Source organism: Phaethon lepturus, unplaced genomic scaffold (assembly GCF_000687285.1).
Source record: "Phaethon lepturus isolate BGI_N335 unplaced genomic scaffold, ASM68728v1 scaffold33041, whole genome shotgun sequence".
Classification (NCBI taxonomy): domain Eukaryota; kingdom Metazoa; phylum Chordata; class Aves; order Phaethontiformes; family Phaethontidae; genus Phaethon; species Phaethon lepturus.
The window spans coordinates 1,332-20,170 of NW_010519031.1; the positions used below are offsets into that span (position 1 = coordinate 1,332).

At 41.2% G+C, this 18,839-nt stretch overlaps 2 protein-coding genes across 2 annotated transcripts in view; one reads left to right on the plus strand and one right to left on the minus strand.

Moving 5' to 3' along the window:
* The window catches only part of HVCN1 (hydrogen voltage-gated channel 1), a 4,621-nt gene extending 413 nt beyond the window's left edge, over positions 1–4,208 (plus strand). Inside the window, exons 2-5 of the mRNA XM_010296916.1 lie at positions 410–514; positions 1,000–1,231; positions 3,397–3,509; positions 3,853–4,208. Of these exons, the coding sequence (XP_010295218.1) occupies positions 410–514; positions 1,000–1,231; positions 3,397–3,509; positions 3,853–3,918 (516 nt within the window). The 3' untranslated portion in view covers positions 3,919–4,208. The remainder of the gene's footprint in view (positions 1–409; positions 515–999; positions 1,232–3,396; positions 3,510–3,852) is intronic.
* Positions 4,209–5,402: 1,194 nt separating this feature from the next.
* Positions 5,403–17,991, minus strand: TCTN1 (tectonic family member 1). Its single transcript, XM_010296917.1, has 13 exons — positions 17,873–17,991; positions 15,658–15,788; positions 14,702–14,868; positions 14,238–14,325; positions 13,225–13,334; positions 10,232–10,252; positions 9,680–9,805; positions 8,529–8,654; positions 8,065–8,147; positions 7,590–7,730; positions 7,152–7,308; positions 6,006–6,131; positions 5,403–5,665 (listed from the first exon to the last, which is right to left on the minus strand). The coding sequence occupies exons 3-13, from the start codon at positions 14,834–14,836 to the stop codon at positions 5,522–5,524; spliced, it is 1,257 nt and encodes a 418-aa protein (XP_010295219.1). The 5' UTR covers positions 14,837–14,868; positions 15,658–15,788; positions 17,873–17,991; the 3' UTR covers positions 5,403–5,521.
* Positions 17,992–18,839: the final 848 nt, after the last annotated feature.

The window sequence follows — 18,839 nt, forward strand, 5'->3', positions numbered from 1 at the left end:
CACGCCCGCCCACAGCCGGCGCAGATGTTTCCTGAGCGGCGACAAGCCTCGGTGCACGCTCGTCACGGTGCTGGCAGCAGCGTGTGCTCTCCCCCGTTCGAGCTCCCCGAGACCCCCTCATGCCGAGCGGTGGGAAACGGTTGGGTTTGGTGGGGAGCCAAGCAGTTTTGTGCAGGTGAGACTTCGCAGGAATAACCCACTGACCGGGGGCTGCAGAAGTGGGAGTCCTGGGTAGGAGCAGCAGAAAGCTCCATGAAATGTGACCAGCTGAATCGAGGACACAGGGCAGGGTCCGGCCGGGCACGCTGTGCGAGCGCTGGGGCATGTTTAGCTGAAGGCTGCAGTGGCTCCTCTTGCTGATCCATAGGCGTTAGGAGAGAGTTTCACATCAGTTCTTCTCCTCCGACAGATCCTGGTTGTCTGCTTGGTCATCCTGGATGCCTTGTTGGTCCTCGGGGAATTGCTTATGGACTTGAAAATCATCCATCCGGACAAATACAATATAACCCCAAAGGTAAAATGCAGGGAAGTGTCACCGTGAACCATGACTTCCCCTCTTTGGTGTTGTCCCACTAGATAGGACAACCAGGCAGGCCAAGCCTGGACAACCTTCAGCCTTGCCAAGCCAGCAGTCACAGGCACATGGACGAAGGTCTCGCAGGGACTTGTGTGACAGCGCTGCAGAGTCCGGGCCTGACACGGCTCGGCTCACGCTGGTCTATGCCATGGCTTCATGTTTCCTTAGGCTGCAGCAGAGCTGAACTGCTCTTGTCGCTCTTCTCCTGGTTGCCTTCACACTTCCTGGTCTGGCTTACCCAAAGCCGCTGGCTGCTCAGCTGTGCTTGCCCTGGTTGTCCCTTAGAGCAGAAGAGAAGTTCCCAGCCTTCCTTGTAGAGCCAAATCAGACATGCCCTCAAGTGGTGGATGTTTTCCAGCCTGCCCTGCTCGCGTGCATGCAGGAGTTGTTCCTGGCCTTAAACCTGTGCCGTCTTTTCCCAGGTTTTCCACTACCTCTCTCTTTCCATTTTAACCATCTTCCTGGTTGAGGTGGGGTTTAAGGTCTTCGTCTACCGCCGGGAGTTCTTCCACCACAAGTTTGAAGTGCTGGACGGGATCGTCGTCATCGTGTCGTTCATCCTCGACGTCGTCCTCATCTTCCGGGAGCACGAGTTTGAAGCTGTCGGGCTCCTGATACTCCTGCGGCTGTGGCGGGTGGCCAGGATTATCAACGGTAGGTGTGTGCGGCCGGTCGGGAGCTTCCCCTGGTATGTGGGCTGGATTTGCTGACCTTACCTGAATTATCTGGGCTTACGTCTTTGTTCCCTTCTCAAAGCCACTTGCGAGACCCTGGGGTCTTGCTCTCCCAGCGAACTTAGAGTTCTGCCTGTGTGGTTTTCGTTGCTGGAGTGTGGCCTTAATTAGGCTGTAATTTCTTTGGAGCAGCAATAATCTGCTGCCTGTGTTGGTGCGATGCCTCAGTGATGGGGGCACGGCAGCTGGCCCGGGCTAGCGGAGCTGCCCAGCTCTAGCACAGCAGCATCAGGCACGTGCCCCTAAAACCAACCTGTAATCTGTTTTGCGTCCCTCCCTCCTGGAGGGCGATGGCTCACGTCTTAAGTTTGCGTTGTAGGAACCTTTTGGCAACGTTTTAACAGGGCAGCAGGGTAAAACCCTGCCTTCCTGAATCTACTTCTGTAGCAGAGTAGGTTTTACCGCTCTGATGTTCTGCTGTGAATCTGTCATCCCCTCCAGGGATGCTGCAGGGAACGTCCTAATCTCAGTCTGGATCTTTCTTGCTTGGATTCAAAGGGTTTACCCTTAAAAGAGAAATATAAAATGTCCCCAAATCAGACTTTACTGACTTTGCTGTTGTAACTGTAAGTTCTTGCAAACATGTAAATTCAGACACTCCTGAAAAAAGTGTGGCTGGAAACATTTTCTTCCTTCTCAGGGAAGGAATTTTGGGATTCAAAAAAAAAAAGTGGCAATGAGATTATGCCTAATTCCTGCATGAAACCTCTGCCCAAGTGCTGTCCTGTGCCTACGAATGCATGTTTGGTGGGTGCTCTGTACTTGATGCAGCTGGAAGCGTTGTTAGCTGGAATAAAAGGAAAGGATGGCTGGGGCCGTGCCCGTGACCTGCAGCCCCAGCTGCCATTTTGATGGGGAGAACGTGCCTGATCGGTGGCAGCGGCTGGGAGAAGGGAATGTGCAAGAGCAGCTCGCGGCTCTTTTTAGTTTGGAGTGGAAGTCATGAGAAAAACCGGATTTGTGTGCACCTGCGTGAGCCACAACAGCCTCGGCGTCTCTTAACACGCTGTTTCACAGCAGAAAACAAGTATTGCATTTACAAGTAAACCTCCTTATCCTTGGGTGCTTCTGGTTTTGCCCCTGCCAAGATTCTTGCCGTGCCCGCCTGCTTGGAGCAATGGAGGGGATAAACAGAATCTACCCCAAGCTTTCGGGTGTTGTGTGTCCAAGTCTTGGCACGGTTCACTGCCTTCAATCGCTGCTGATTAATAAGGGACTGGGTTACAGGCAGGTGGGGAACTGTTTGATGTTATCAATGCAAATAAGTAGCACTGCTGCTTTGTCTTCAGAGAAATGAACCCCCAAACCCCAAGCCTGCTGCCTGTAGCACTAGAAACACACGCACGCATCGCTGCCTGCCTTTGCGCACATTGTTCCGTCAACAGCCAGAGGTAGAGCTCCGTTGGGTAGGAAGAATGTGATGTTCTTGATGCTCTTACCAAACTTTTTTCTCTTTTTTCTCCCCCTCAGAAAAGGGTGGGAAGAAAATGCCTTTGCTGTGGGGGCTGTATTCACATGTAATAACCTAACAATATTTCAGTAGAGAATTGACACCTCCACTGTCATGAGAAACTGTGTGCCTTTACTGCAGCTGCGTGAGGCAAAGCCAAAACCCAAAGGACCTGACAATGTGCCATGTCCTGTAACACTGGGCAGGAGCCATCGGCCCCGGGGGCGGACGAGCCTTGTGCCCTGGGCTGTGCTGGGTGCTGCAAGGGTCCAGACTACATGAAACCTGCTAAAACTCAGCCCCTCGTTACAACAAAGCTGCTAGTTACATCCCCCCAGGCTCTGCTGAGGGAGCGAATTCAAATTCAGAATTTGAATGACAGTCTGACTGATTAATTCAGCTCAGGGGCCAGACTGCCTCTTCCCAGCAGAGTATCGGTATCTGAATCCCTGGGGTGGCTGATTTAAAACCCTCCTCATTAAGAAAAGCACTTGGGAAGGGTGGTTTGAAGATGACAGAGTCAGAGCTTGAGAGGAACACGTTTAACTCCTTGCGTACAGACCCTGTGTACTGTTAAGCTCCTGCTAGTGGCTGTTTTACACCGTAAAACGAATCCGCTGTGAATTGTTTCACAGGAATAATTTTATCGGTGAAGACCCGCTCTGAACAACAAGTGTCCAAGCTAAAGCAAGCAAACCTGAAACTTGCAACAAAGGTTGAACAACTGGAACACAGCTGCATAGAGAAAGTAAGAAAACACTTTTAAATTAAAGAGGGTTTACCTGCTGGCTACTCCCCAGGACAAGCTGGCTTGGGATCCTTTTGCAAGGTTGCCACTGTCAGCTTGGTTTCTTCATCAGAAAGTCATGGGGTAAGCTGGGCTGAAGAACCACAACCCTGCCTGTCCTGCCTGCGCTTCCCTTAGCTACTTGCTGCAAAGGGATGACGGCTACCTCTGTCCTACTTTAGCCAGGTTGTCCTGTTTTCCTGCAGCACGAGCTATGTTTCAGCAGTGGAAAGATCTGTGAGAATCTGGTGAAACTATTTTAAGGCAAGAGCTATATTAATGATTTGACCTTTGTCTCCAACAGGAGCAAGAAATTGAGAGGCTTAACAAGATACTGCAAGAGCACGGACTCATCAGCGATCAAAACTAGGAGACCGGTTTGCTGAGGTGGGGAAGTCTGCCCTGGAGAGTGCAGTGTTGAAACCCACCACATTGACCCGAAAGGTTTTCCTTTCTCTTTGCTTTCTCTTGTGTAGTGTTGTCTATAAACATTTTCTATTTGTCCATACTTTGATTAGATCTTGGGATTGCAAGAATAGTTTTGCTGGAAAATTAATCCCATGTACTCCCTGTAAACAGTGATTTCATAAGATGTTTTTGTACAGTTGTACAGTCAAAACTGCAAAATAATTTAATAAAAACACATCTTTACAAGCTATACATCCACAAAAATACCACTTATTTTAAATAATTGAGTTTTTCGTGATAACATTCTTTGTTTGCAACATCTTGTAGAAACTTGCAGTACAAATGGTAGAGTCCAGGCTGAAAAGGTCGTTTCTTCTCTACAAGCTGACCATTCGTCATTAGTACATCTCTTCTTTGCCAACCATTCTTTTCATCTTGTTGATAGTTTCCTCATTTCTGTTGCTGCTTGTGCCACTTTGTTATTTATGTAACGTTCATGTCAAAAATACCAACATTCCACTCCTTTAGTTGACAATCAAATCAGCACCAAAATAGAGGCAAACATGTGCCATTTTACGTCAAACAATGCCTTGTTCTCAGCAGCAGATGTGAGTTCTGATACAGTGTTCTCTGGTCTCTTCTTCCATTTTAAGTGTTCATTTGCGGCCCGCTGTGCTACAAAGTTCTTTCTGCTTCCACAGCTCATACATCAACACTTTAAAAGAATTAGAATATGTAAGAACAGATGTAGGTGAGTGCACTGCTGGGAACAGTTAGACTCCAGAAAAGCCATTAGAAAGCATATTCTAAAGGACCAGGCCGGTGTTTGAACACAACATGAACTTTTTCAGGTACTAGAAGGTCCCTGTGGAGAGACTATTTTACAGTTGAAGAGTAAGATTCAATAAGTGGAAATTTTGAAAGGTGTTGACTGTAGCAGGCGTCTCCAATTGATTCAGCCAGAGTCAGCTGGAAGGGTCATTGAGCTTTTCTGAAAGCATCACTTAACTGTTCGCATTTTTGCAGGAAAGGTAATTAATTAGTGGTTTGGGAAAAATAGCTAGAAATACATGGCTTAGTCATCTATGAAAATAGATAAAGCAGAGGCCTTATCTAATAGCACATGACTACTTTAATTAACAATTTAGCTCTGCTGTTCACAGAATAATGAAGCCTGCTTTCCTTTGGAGCCTCCACACTGCTAGGCAGGCAGCTCGGACAAGTGCTACTTTGGAGCAGCCGATGTGCTGGAAGGCTGGTGGCTGTGCGTGTGCTGACTGGCTAGAGCCACCATCATGTTCATACTGCAGCCTCTTCTGGGCAGAGGTATAATTGGGAACTTTCCACTTAATGTGGGTTTTTTTCTGCCCTAAAGCTTCTGAGAACCTTCACAAGGGCTCATCCTTTCTCTCTTGGCCAACTTTAACCCAGTGTGTCTACAATTTAGAAGAAACTGATGGCCCATCACAGTGACTGGATAAACCTCACTTCTTTAGGAAATGGACTAAAAATGAGAAAAAGCAGAAATATGGTGGCTTTTGTGGTTTTTTTGATGCATACTTACCTTAGACAAATGGAAAGAAAAAATCAAAGGGTAACTTGGCATTAATGGTGGGCCGAGCTTTATAGCCTGGCTCTGCAGGTGAAGAAATATCAGTGAAAAAAACAGAACTTGTTATAGGAATAGTCCTTTCCCTTCCCCAGGGAAGCTGCAATGAAAAGACAAATGGTCATTAGCTTCAGTCTTCTTTTTGTACAACTGCTTTGTTTGGACTTGGTTATATATTCAGCTGCTATTCATAAAAAGCTTTTTTCATAAACAGTTCCATGTTTCTTTTCATGAATGATGTATAGATTTTTACTGCAGTGTGTTTTGGCAAGCAGCCCACAGTTGTGTTTGAGTTGGAACAGAAGCTGTTGGGTGTAATACATTCTAAGATGAAGTGCTACCTTTAGATAAAGAGATTAACTGGGTCACTGTTGCACAGCTGATACCTAAGCAAATCAAGCCATTCTTTTTATCCTAAATCCTATAATTTAATTATATACCTGCTTAAATGTGGAGGTAGTGATCGTTGCTGTAACGTTCACTATTCTGGCTTGCGGATTGACTAGGGATCCATATTTAGTCCACTTCACTTCTATTTCAAGTGATACTGGTATTTGGCACGAGCTCTGAAAAGTATTATAAATTCTCTCATTGTCTGACTTGTACAGAAGCAACCACATTAATTATTCATCTTATTAAACTGGCAGAATGCCCCCAGAAAGCTCGCTCCGGGAGGTTACCAGAGCAACTAGGCCATGCCTGTGCCCTGGACTGCTGCTTGTGCAGCCTTGGCTCAGGGGTGTCCCTGCAGTTTCTCCATAGGTGACAAACCGACTCTGTAACTGCGCTTCAGGCAGGAGTGTTCTACCCGAGCAGGGCAGGACTTTGGCTCTTAGTGATACTGCTGAGCTGGCTCTTTTTAGTAGGAAGACTTATTTCAGTGATACTGCTGGGACAGTAGAAAATTCTGCCCTGGCAGAGTTAAGGATTTTGAAACCTACAATCTTAAATATTTTTAGGTTTTTCTTCTTGTACTGTCAAGTTTCTGGTTACAGAAATCATTCACTGTTTAGTTGCAAAAGCATACAAGAAACCTATATGCAAGCTGTCACTGAGGGGATGCTGTCGTTCAGCACATGCCAAGCAGCACTGCCTACCACCACTAACATAGACTACACTGCATCGGGAGGAAAAGAGCTAGTACAGAAGATGGTAAGAATAAATGTAGTGTTTGGGTCACTCAAGTATACTGCTTCTGTGCTTTAAAGGATTCTTGCTATCTTACTTTAACCTGGCATAAGAGCACCAAGGAGAAACTGATTCTGTTACTTCACTCTTTCAAGCTTATCTCTTGTGCTTCATCCTAGCTGAAGAACAAGACTCTAAACTGTGGCTAGAACTCATTTTGTACCCAACATGTTGTCCTGATCCATAACTGAGGTTCCTGGATACCAGCTTGATTAAAAGTAAACCCTGTCTTCTACAGCAAGGGTAAAACTCCTCATATTCCAGGAGGACTTTCCTCCAGTTTGTTTCCGCATTTTTTTTTCCCCATAGGTCTGAAAAACCTAAGCTGATGCTGCAGTACAGGTACAGATCTCAGGAGAGAGGACTGTAAGAGTGAAGGGGGGAGGTGTAACTTTCACCTGTTCTGAGGTGTGGAGGTAAGTTATTGGCACCCAGTCGAGCACATCCTGGGCTTGAGAATTTCCGAATGAGGCCACATATTCAGGAAAGCTTTGTCCCTTCAGTAAATCTAGGAGGGTCTGAGTCAAAAGCTGGCATCTCACAGATCCAGTAATTCTTCCAGGAGAGAAAAAAAAGTTAGAGCAAAATCATTGGTTTGGCACAGTAATAATTTCTCCTTGCTCTCATGCACCGTTCAAGCATTCTGGCTACAGTTGCTAATGTACACTATCTTTTCAAAAGAAAGACCATTGTTAATTAAATGACATTTTTTATAATTAAATACTCCTACAGCAGTATAATGTCCCAGGACCTGAACAGATCCTAATGGAAAGGGTTGTCAGAGGGTTAAAAGCACTAAATAAAAAAAAAAAAAAAAATTAAAAAAGTCTTCTTACCGTAAATTACAACCTGACATCATGTTATAACCAAATAATATCGGGGTTCTGGCTCCTTGTGCTGCCAGACAGTCCTTGCTGGATGTACTTTGCAAAATGGTAAATTGACCGTATTTGTTAGAATTCTGAATGATGCCAGATGTAACACACAGTTAAGGGGAAATTCAATACTTTGATGTATATCATGAAGAAAGAATCCTTAATAAGATTATTAAAATATATCTGAAAATGCTATAATAGCTCAAGACTCCTCTTACAATGTGAGGAAGCACTAGAGTGTACAATGAAGGTCTAAATCTACCTCACTAAAAAGTCCCAGGAGATTGCAGTCAGGACTGAGTCATTTGCTACTTCTAAAACATAGCCAAAAAAAGCACACTTTTATTAAAGAACAGATACATTTTATGCATATTTGTGTTTGTGAAGATGGACCAGAACAACTGCTGCAAACAAAATTTCAACAGGGAAAGGATATCCTTGTGGCCGGAAGCCCGCTCTTACAGGCAGTCCAACAACATAACCAGGATTACCACTGAGAGGAACTGGCTTTGTATTTACCTGCAATGCAAATGTACAGTATTAGGTCTTATCCTCTACTGAAATGGTTGGAAAACACAGAAATAGTTCACTTAGTCAAGAATTAACTGCCTTGAACAATGATAGTAGTAAGACTGCTCTGTAAGGTTGTAACAGTTCTCAACACTGGGGCAGGCTTTGCTCTCACTGGATACAGTTGTACAGAGTCACAGGATGACTCTTCTAAATGTGAAAAGCATACTTTGGAGACCTTTATTGCCCAGTTCTGAAATGCTGCCTCATTTGTGTATCCAGGGCAAGTTACATTTTACCTTGCTGCTAACAATTGTTCTGATTCACATTTAATAAGTTTTGTAATTAAATGTCTTTCAACAAGTCATCCGTAACATCTCTAGCAGTTACCTGAGTAAAGCTGATTTCAAAGCTCTGCTGTATTGAAAGTGCTTCTTTGTTAATTGCCCCCAAGACAAAAGAAGCAGCTGCTTCTATTATTTCTCCTGCATCTGTGTAAGTAATGTGATAACTCACCTGAAAATTAAACATTTTAGATATTAATTAGAATAAATACTTAAGAGTATGAAACTAGAAAAAAGGAATTTAAAACTATGTAAGTATTGTTTTCTTTCTTCCTTGCTTAAGAAACATTCAGCTACATGGTAGAGAGATGCTATATCCTCGGTTGTAGTAAGGGTGGGCCCAGAAGACAGGAGGAACTGAAGTGCTGCTCAGTTGGTGGCTAGTCATTTTACAATGACTGCACGTTAAAACACAAAGACCTGCCTCTATATCCAAGGTAGCATGTGCTTTTATAAGCACTGATACTTAGGGACTGATTAGATACTTCCCCTCCAGATGCTGATCTAGCTTTCTCCTACAAATTAAGACACATGGATTGGAAATACTGCCTATTTATTCTAGTTTGTCACTCATTTCCTGTCTACAAAGGGAGAGAGTTGCGAGAAGAGTAAGAAAAAAGCTGTGGTCTGATCTGACAGACAAAACCATGACATTCACAAAGTAGCTGTGTGTCAGCAGATTTACATATAAAGGACATGACTGTTACCAAATCAAGCCACTGATTAGCAATGGTCGGAAACGGATCTAGGGTTGGAGCCTCTTAAAAATTGACTTCTTGATAAACTTCTTCTAAGCATAAGCCCAATGTTCATCTATTTGAGATTAAAAGATGAGATGATTTGCACTGTGTATTCCTCTGTCTCTGCCACCACTGTGCCTGAAGTCATCTTCACCCAAGCATAACGTAAATTTTAAACTCGTGTTATTGTCTGTTATGTCATAGACACACAGTAATAATAAAAAAGGATTTCATCCTGTCTCCATGTTATGTTGTATATACTTATTATTTTGTTGCAAAAGACTCTCTTTTTATCCCAAAGTCAGTGTTTTCTCCTGTCACATTTACTTTGGGGATGTCACAATATATGGAAACTGTGCAAGGCCTTTCTCACATCTTTGTAATTTGTGAATCAGAAATTACTTGATGCATACATGCTTTCCATCAAACATGAGAGGAAAACAACTGTCATACCTACCCCAAAAACTATATTTATGCACAGTCCACCCAAAATCATAGGGAGCCTGAGGACATCGTTACCATTAAGTAAAGTCTGCATTCCATTCAGAGACTGGACAACTATGGACTGGACAGTAATATTAACCTGAAAAACAAATTCATGTAATTTCTGAATACTGTGTATAATTATTTTTGTCTTATCCTGTATTATTATATTTGCGACCCTGCCGGGTTCTGTTCCACAGAGACAGCAGTCAATAATCCTCTGAACAACTGCTATATTACATGTATTATTGAAGTTCAACAAAAGGTTCTGTTTTCAAGTAACTAGAGAGAGTCACTTAAAACAAGAGAGTTTTATAGGAGGGGAATGCATCAGGCTTAAATGTTTGCAGGTAGCATATTATCTTGAAGTTGCTAAGCATCATTACTGATAGCAAATGATAGAAATTTTTTAATTTAAAGATTAAGGATAAGGTCCCTGTTCTGATGAAGTCAGTGAAAAACTCTCACTAACTGTAATTCAGTAAGAATTTTGCCCCCAGCTGTTCCAACTAAGAAGAATACTTACCATCTGACTTGATTTGGGCACCTAGAGGAGAATAAAAGAACAAATTGAAACAATAGCAAAGGTATGACCTATTACAAGTAGCAGTTAAGTAAAGCACTTAAGGCTTAACTGCTTGCTTATTTAACTCTCTATCATTACAGTAACCTTTACATCATGGAAGTGATTGGATATACACTACAGCATCCAGGCAGTGTGAAAATAACTGCTATTCTTTGTGGCTAGGAGGCAAAATCTTATAGTCCAAGCCTCTTCTTCCCTTGACAGTAACTGGAAAATTTCTTAGCGACTTCCATCAGTTTTCCATCAGGCCTAGCATTGACTGCATTCCCAATAAATACACAGTGCATTTTCCCTTGGACACTCTATTTGCAACTGAGCACCCAGAAACACTGCAAAAGTTTACTTGCATCAGAAACGTCACCCGAGACAGGCATCTCAGTTTGTCATGACTGTTACTGTGCATCATATCGTTTGATCTATTGAGGGCGTCAGAGAACCCTGTTCCTATTGCAGATCTATGCAAAACCACTTGTAACTATCATACACTGCCAGTTTAGGAAGTCTGCCAGGCTGTTCATACCCAAAGAAATGAAGAGCTTTTGACCCATTCTGACAGTAATGAGTCCATAGTTTCACAGTCTCTAAACAAAGAAATGAGAAACAAGTATCCCTCTTGTTATAAATTTCCACCGAATTTTTATGGAAAGGCAGAGATGTCAGACCGAGGTCATCAATCAGGCCTGCAAAATACTCCCACAGAGCACCATTTTGTCAATTTTTTTATTTTTGTGACTTCCCAATGAGTGTTTGCTTCACATCTTTGGGAAGGGACCAAAAACTGGACTCTGACCATGAAGCAAGTTCTGCAGAATTATGATAGGATACAGAGATCAGTCTGCTCATTTAACATCATGGTAGAGAACACATTCTTATGAGCTGGAGACCTGAAGGTGATGCAGGTAAAGTCTGTCACACACTGTCACATATTTATATCAAGATCTTGAGATACAGCTTAGCCATCAGAATCAGCTGTGTGAATAAAAGTGCTTGTAAAGATTAGACTTGTCCTTTAGGGAAGTATGCTCTTTCCAACTAGGGTAGAGGGAGTGATCACAGCTCCTAAAATTCTATTTATCTGTGACTGGGGTGATGGATTATGTTTCTGTAGGTCACTGGCAGATACGACGCCAGCCTCACTCCTGCCTCCCACTGACTCATCTTCCCACCAGCCCGGGGCAGGCAGCAGCACGTTGCTTTGGCAGCTGCACAGTACACACTAACCATAGTATAAGGCATCACAACATTAGTATCTATCCTGGTTGAGGGTTCCAAGCACCCCAATGCCCCCTGGGTCTGCTGGACAGGCCAGGGTAGGCAGCAGAGATGAACTGCAACAACTGCAGATCTTCCTATCACTCAAGCTGCCCAGCCTGGCAGTGAGTATGGGCTCATAACGATGGCATTTTCTGAAGGAACTGCTGTACCAGTCCTTTCACCCGGGCTCCCAGCAAGCCTCCCTGGGTTGATGTGTTTTGCCATTTCTTTTGCCGGCAGCTCCATCTGCTGGCACTGGAAAGGCTCCCTGCTCTGCCCTGTGACCACCCTGTCCACAATGCCAAGTCACTTCTCTATTGTCACATGCTGTCTTCAGCTCTCTTTGGGAAGGGGATTTTCCTACAGATCACCTCCAGTATCTATCCAGACTTCTCTGGTTCTTGCATCTGATCCTTCCTGAATCTCCAATGTACTTTGGACACAAGTCTGACCTCTCCTAAGCTGGGGCATTGTAACTGGCAAACAGCACGTGGGTAACATGTTATCTACTGTTCTAGTGAGGAAAGGGAATTAATAATTCAAAAACATTCACCTGCTTGGAGCCTGTGACACGTGCTTTTTATTTTCTGGTTCTGCAGCCAGCAAGAACTCTGATTTTGGGTGCACGTGGAAACACTCAAAGCCCTTCTGAGGCAGAGTTTTTTCCACCTCTTCCACAACTAACATTTGTGAACAAGCCGTTGCTGATTTCGATGAGGTCCTCAAAGATCAGGGGAATGATTCCACCTGTGAGAGTGTGAACTACTTAGCATGCTTTCCTTTATTGTTGACAGCTTTGTAATCTGTGAGGCTGGAAGGGGTCTTTAAGCAGTGACTCACTATGGAGTATTAATTAAATTAATTTAAATATATACATAAATTTAAAACATTTTAATGATGGAGAGTATGCTGTTTCCTGGTGACCTTCAGCTTTTGGAAGGAGCTATCAGGTTAAGGTATCATGTATTTCAGTTTCAATTTTGCATGGATGATTTCTTTGTCTTCCTGAATATCTCTAAAGAGCACTTATTTATACTCAAGACATCATCCTCCACCGCAAAGAGGAATGAAGAAATAAGCTTAGCTCTGAAAAATAACCACAGACTGGGGTTGGTAGTAGGTTGGATACAAACAAATGTGCTCTCAGCAGGGTAAAAGATCATGTTCTTTGATGAGCATAAGGAAGGCTTCACACATGTGTGAGATACCTCACTATTAATAACTGAGGCTTGTAAGAAAAGTATATATGTAAAGGATTAAACCTTACAGGTTCTTCTTTATGTACAAAGGTTTACCAAGTCTTTAAAACTCAGACCTCTTAAAATTATGCACTCTGGTAATAGGCTTCTTGGAATAAGCTCAAACATGCATAAAAGCATAAAACTGCTGCCATTGCAGTAAGCATTAGCTCAGCGACACAAGCTTGCCTCTTCAAGAACATTATTTTTATTGGCTAAGCAGAGGACAGTAAATGCTTCTGCTACTGAAGCTTGAAGTAAAAAACATTTCCAAAGACTTTCTGTATAAAAGTCTGTTGCACAGGGAGATATTTTTCCCCAATTTAAAAATCCAAATAAAACACCATATCCTTTACTAAATAGAAGTTACTTAATTCTGGAGATGCAAAAAGATATGTAATATCAACGGTCAGCTATATGAATGTTTCCAATCATACTTACTGCTAAAATGTTGGAGTTGATATAGAACAGCATACTAACTGCTTGAATGTTGCCACATTTTTCCACACTTACTAATCTAGTGCATTTTGTAGCCTGGTTTACTAAAAAACCTGGGGGAAAAAAATGTCACAAAGTATTACTCAAGGATATTAAAGAGTAATTATGAAAAACAGAAATATAAAACAGTATAAGAACCTCAAGGATAAGCAAAAGTGAAGGTGAATGTAATTCCTATTGCAGATAAGGTTTTATACGAACTATAAAGAATGATACTTTCTTAGATTATCCAGAAATGCTATGAGACAAAATATTACCTTTTAACAATGGAAGCTTAATAAAAGCTAGGAGAAGATTTATGACTTCATTTTTGAGATGTCATAAGATTTTTTTTTTTCTTTCACAAGAGACTTCAGTTTTCCTATGGTCATCATCATGATTGTTATTATGCCGTATTTAATAACAGTGGGTTTTGGAAAATGCGGGGGTGTGGTTTTGGTTGTGGCTTCTCTCTTTTTCTGCTACCCCTGCCCCCCCTGCAGATTTTCAGGAAACTGGGTGAGAGGTTAAAATGGAGAACTCAAGCTTGCAAGTCTGACTTGACTAATGTTCAGGCTGTGAAAGGAACCTCATTGTGCCAAAGGGACATCTTACAAAGGTTGCCCAGTTAGGTCTTGCTTTGTGTAATACCCTCTTCCCTCACGGTGTCACCCTTGTACTATTTTGTTAAACCAATTATGCCAAATAGGCTGTTTTGTTGTTGGATAAACACCCCACTAACAAGACTCTCAAGGACTTAACATATCTAACTTTGAATGTTTAACATAGATGCAACACAACATCCAATCTATGTCTAAAAAAACCCCAGAGAAACAGAAGCTATTTGAAAAATATTTGTTCATGCATCTTTATCTGTATTTACATTTGTGTGTGTGCCAATGTACTGACTGATTAAGCTCAAGTCAGAGAAGAATACTCTAAAGCAAATAAACTGGAATTCAAATGCATTTTCCAACCTGCAGGATTCGCATCAGAGCACCAAGAGGAGACAACAGGACTAGGCAGTCTTAGGAATGCATCCACTGTCTGTATAGGAACACCATACTGCCAAATAAAACAATATATTCAAGTATATAGGTGTGTTTCAGTCCACAGAAAGTTTTAGAGCATTTAGTAATAGAAGTACTTATTTCCACTATCTCTGTCAATGCTGTATACTACTTTATGCATCAATTCTAACAGCTTTATGTTTACAATAGCAAAACAGCTACATATTTTTCACGGATCTTAACAAAAATCTAGTTCACTTTTTAATAAGCAAACACAAAATGCTACACTTCTTATTTTTATATTTCTTTATTTACAGACCAAATGAAAGTTTTTTTTCTAGAACTGCAATTTTTTAAAAGCAGATGCGAACAATGTTCACTTGTTCTTTTGTAGAACAATCTAATACTAACTGAATCATATAATTATTTACCTTGTATCTATAAGTTTCATTTGCATCAGAAGGATTTTGAGTGTCTGTGTTCATATTCCAGCTGTCAGGCTCAGCACTGAAAGCAGCACTTCCAAACCGTCTAAGCAATTGATCAAAATTCTCAGAAGTAGGCATTTCAGGGGAACTGAAGGAGAGTGCTTGTTTATCTGTCAAAACATTTTAAAAAATAAGATAATTTTTAGGATAAAAGATACATAAAGGATAATATTTTTGATTTTTTAACATTTTTTCCTTCTGGAGTTGCTAAAACTCAGTAAAAAAAATACTAATGCAGCTTTTTTTTTTTTTTAAAAAAAGCTTTCTCTTTTCTTTAAGAAAATCTTAATTAATGTATCTTAACTCATCATTTCACCCAGATCCATGAAAGCACAAACTTAAACTTAAGGAAAGAGGTAAGTTCCTTTCTTTCAAAATCATGGTTTCTAACAGCATCAGACGTTCCAAAACAAAGAAATGCCAATTAGTGTATACTGTTTCCATGCTAAGTATTCAGATGACTACTGCACAGTCTTAGTTAAATTAAGAGAAGACAGCACTGATCACTTCTTAGTTCCCCTCAAGTTACTTCAAAGCCGATCATAAAGGATTTGTATCCATGGTGTCTATTACATAGTTACAGTAACAGATTGGGAAGGAGTCAGTTTCCCATGAGACAACTTTAATGTGATTTATTGTGGATGCTAAATTATATATTAAAAAAAAAAAACAAGAAGCTTTTTTTTTTTTTTCATCAGAGAATAATAAGACTTAGAGTATGAGATGTTTTAACTCCATAGTTTCACAAGTGAAAGGATTACAAGATAAGGACTGTGAGCATACAGAATAACCAGTTTTCTGACAGATTTAGTTACTTTTAATTTTAGTCTGTTTCTGGTACCTAAAGAGCTTATAAAAATAACAGCACAATGCCTAATATTGGCAACAACTCTACTTACAGTTTGTAGTATGAATGCAGAAAACACTGGGATTGACTTGGTCAATTAATTTAAATATCCTTTCTGGTGGATTTGCTTTAACATCAAGTGAATATACAGCAGCTTTCTGGCTACAAAGACGGCTGTCACCTCTGCAAACAATAATAATAACATCAATAATCCACTAGAAGTTAGTATTGACCATATTTTAAAGTTCTTTTCGTGTACTGAGGCAGCATCAGAAAAAGCACTAGAGAAATTACTCTTTTTTTGTGACTCTTTTTAACACCATTTGTATAGCAATTTTGCTTCCTTAGAAGGTTTATATTGTTTCATACTATGTGCTTAGCAACAAATAAAAGAATTCTCCAACATGTTTTACCTAGCAGAGGAAACTGAGCAGCAACACGAAGAAAGGTAAGAAACAGACCAGGGGAAAGGGAAGAGCCTGACAGTATTAATATTTGAGCTAAAATAACAAGTTGGATGGGATCCAGACGGTGTGAGAGACCACAAATGCAGAGTGCACCACAGGCTATACACAGCTCAGAAGCACTTTTATTTATACAACACAAGTGGGAAGTATGACCTTTAGGGTAACGTGATTGCATGTAGACCAGAAAAAAGGTCAGTTTTATGAATATTGGAATAATACTCGCTTTGGGGAGGGGAGCAGGAAAAAGTCCTATTTGAGATGCACATGAAAGAAATGGCAGAGTGAGAAAGAGGGAGGTGACACAACCCATCCAACCTAGGAAAAGTATTTGTAGATGTGCCACAGGTTCATCAACAACAGCCCAGAACTGCAGTAGGCTGCACAGTGAATGTGCCAGTTCATACCGTGAAGAGTACTGGTGTGTCCTACATGCTAGAAATACAAGATGATGATCCTTGGGAAACTAGCACTTAGGCAGAGTTAAAGCAGTCAAGGACAGATACTGAAGAAGTGAAATGACTTTTTAAGCATGGAGTTAAACCTTGCCACGAAGCGAACCATTTGTTAGTAGGATCACATCATAAATCAAACAGCCTTTTCCCTCTGTTTCAGAAACCACATAGCCTCTCACTTGTGATCAGTCAAGCCCTTTCAGTATCTAATACAATTATGCAAATGTATATAAATCTCAATGTGTAAATAATGAGATTCACAATATTCGTAGGCATTGGAAACCCCATGGATTTTCATGCAAAATTAACATTTTACACAAAAGAATTTGGGGAAAGAAACACAACTTCATTTTATGCATTTCTAGTTGACAGACAGACTAGTCACCTGGGACAATTAAACTGTCGCTCAGGAAAGCATTGATTAGACCTTTCTGATATCTATAAATATCTATAAATGGGTAGCAGTAGTCATTGTATGCAAGAACAATAAGAAAAGGCAGTCTGGGATGACTGCTAATTCAAATTTCAAAGCACCAAGAATAAACCCCAGTGTTCAGATTAGAATAATTTATGCAGAAGGTGGGTTCAAGAGCTGTACTTAGTGTTCTGAGAAGTCACCAAGAGATTTTTTACATTACAATTTCAAAGTGAGTCTTTGTAACTCCTTTTTGAGAAGATGAAATTGGGTGAAGGTGTTTTCAGATAAAGTGTAAATAGCAAAGAAACAGCTATGGGCATTACTTTATTGCTATAAGGTTACAATTTACTGTTTGTAAAGTGACAGACTGGTAGTGAGGCAGCAGGTTGGGACATTGACTTGTAAAGCTAGGATCTGAACGATGCTCACGCTACTTCATTAAGCCCTGAATTGATCAAGTTTCTAGATGATATCATAAATGGTAATGAAAGTGGTTACTGATAAACTGCTGATGACCTACGGAGGTGGCCAGATGGTCCCATGGTATCAGCTTTCTTAACTTCCAGACACTGCATTGTATTGATGAAAGTCTAAAGATGCATTATGCTTCCCCCAACAGAAGGCATCGCCACCTAAGTGCCTGTAGACAGTAGCACAGTGAGAGAGGAGAAAAGCAAGGAGCACGAGTTTAGAAAAGAGGGAGTAAGTGAACGAGAAACTGGGGTGGGAGGCGGATTTGCTGTTTGACCTGGCTGGGGCCAAAAGTTTACAGGCCTAGTGCAGGTTGGACTGGGGAAAGGGTAGGTAGGAGTTAGGATGGCAGGCAGGAGGGGGGCTAGGAATTGGTAAAAGGAGAAGATGAAGCCCTTACAAACTCATGAAGCAAATGAAACAAGATTTTGTATTTCATATAGCTGTTTATCCACTTACGTGACAATAGGAACTGAACATGTAGTAAAAAGACTGAAATCTGCTGCACTGCAATCAGGGTCACAGCAGCAATTTACATCACACTGTGCCACCAGGAGATCACAAACACACAGCTTGGCAACTGGAGGAGAGATTTAAATTAGAATTAGAATTGGAACTTTACACATTACAGCATGTTCCTTAACACTTTCATTTTTCACCTCGCCTCATTTTTGACAATGGTCAAAAGTCTATAATCAAATTCATGTGTTTTTTTTTTTTAAAGTCATTTTTAAAAGCCAACTTTTATCCTACTTAGCAAATCTATTTGGAACACAATAATAAAACCAAGGGCATACTAAAATCTGATAGTGTGTTCCTTGTGAAATCAAAAAAGCAACTTGACTTAATAGGAATTTTGAAGGTATGAAAATATACTCAGCCCTGCAGGGGTGTGGGGGGTGGGGAAGATACAAACAAGGTATGCCTGTCTGCTTGTTTCAGCTTATTGCAGGGGGGAAGGAACATTTTGGTAGAGCAGCGAGATGTTTACAACTATTGAGCATGTCCCAGGGCCCAGTTAGATTTTCCTCATGTGCCAACACAACCATAGTTGACTACTTTGAAATTGTTTTTTCTCTCTATCTTTAGATACTGTGAAATATTGTAAATTATACAGAAAGTAATTGCTAGCAATGCTGTAAAGAATTGATAAAATTGATAAAATATTTGGCAACTTCTTAAAACATTCTCAGGTTAAGTTTATAAATTCAAAAAACAGATAATACTTTGTTGAACTGTTTTTGAGAGTTGCTGTTCTATAATAAACCTAGATGCAAGAATAGCACAGAATGAAGGAAATTGAGACCAGCGCTCCATAGGCAAGAACACTCATTTTCATAACTATTGCTTCTTTTACTTCAACTTGACTGTTGCCCATTTCTCTACGGCCTCCTGGATGCTCTCTGACCATCTGAACAGTATCCAG

Bases quoted from the DNA above. Each gene is read 5' to 3' on its own strand.
- TCTN1 (XM_010296917.1), bottom strand. From the start codon at position 14,836: ATGCCTACTTCTGAGAATTTTGATCAATTGCTTAGACGGTTTGGAAGT. The intron at 7,731-8,064 runs ATATCCTTTCCC...ACTGTGTGTTAC, and splicing joins GCGGGCTTCCGGCCACAAGG to ATCTGGCATCATTCAGAATT. The intron at 7,309-7,589 runs GTAAGAAGACTT...CTCTCCTGGAAG, and splicing joins ATGTCAGGTTGTAATTTACG to AATTACTGGATCTGTGAGAT.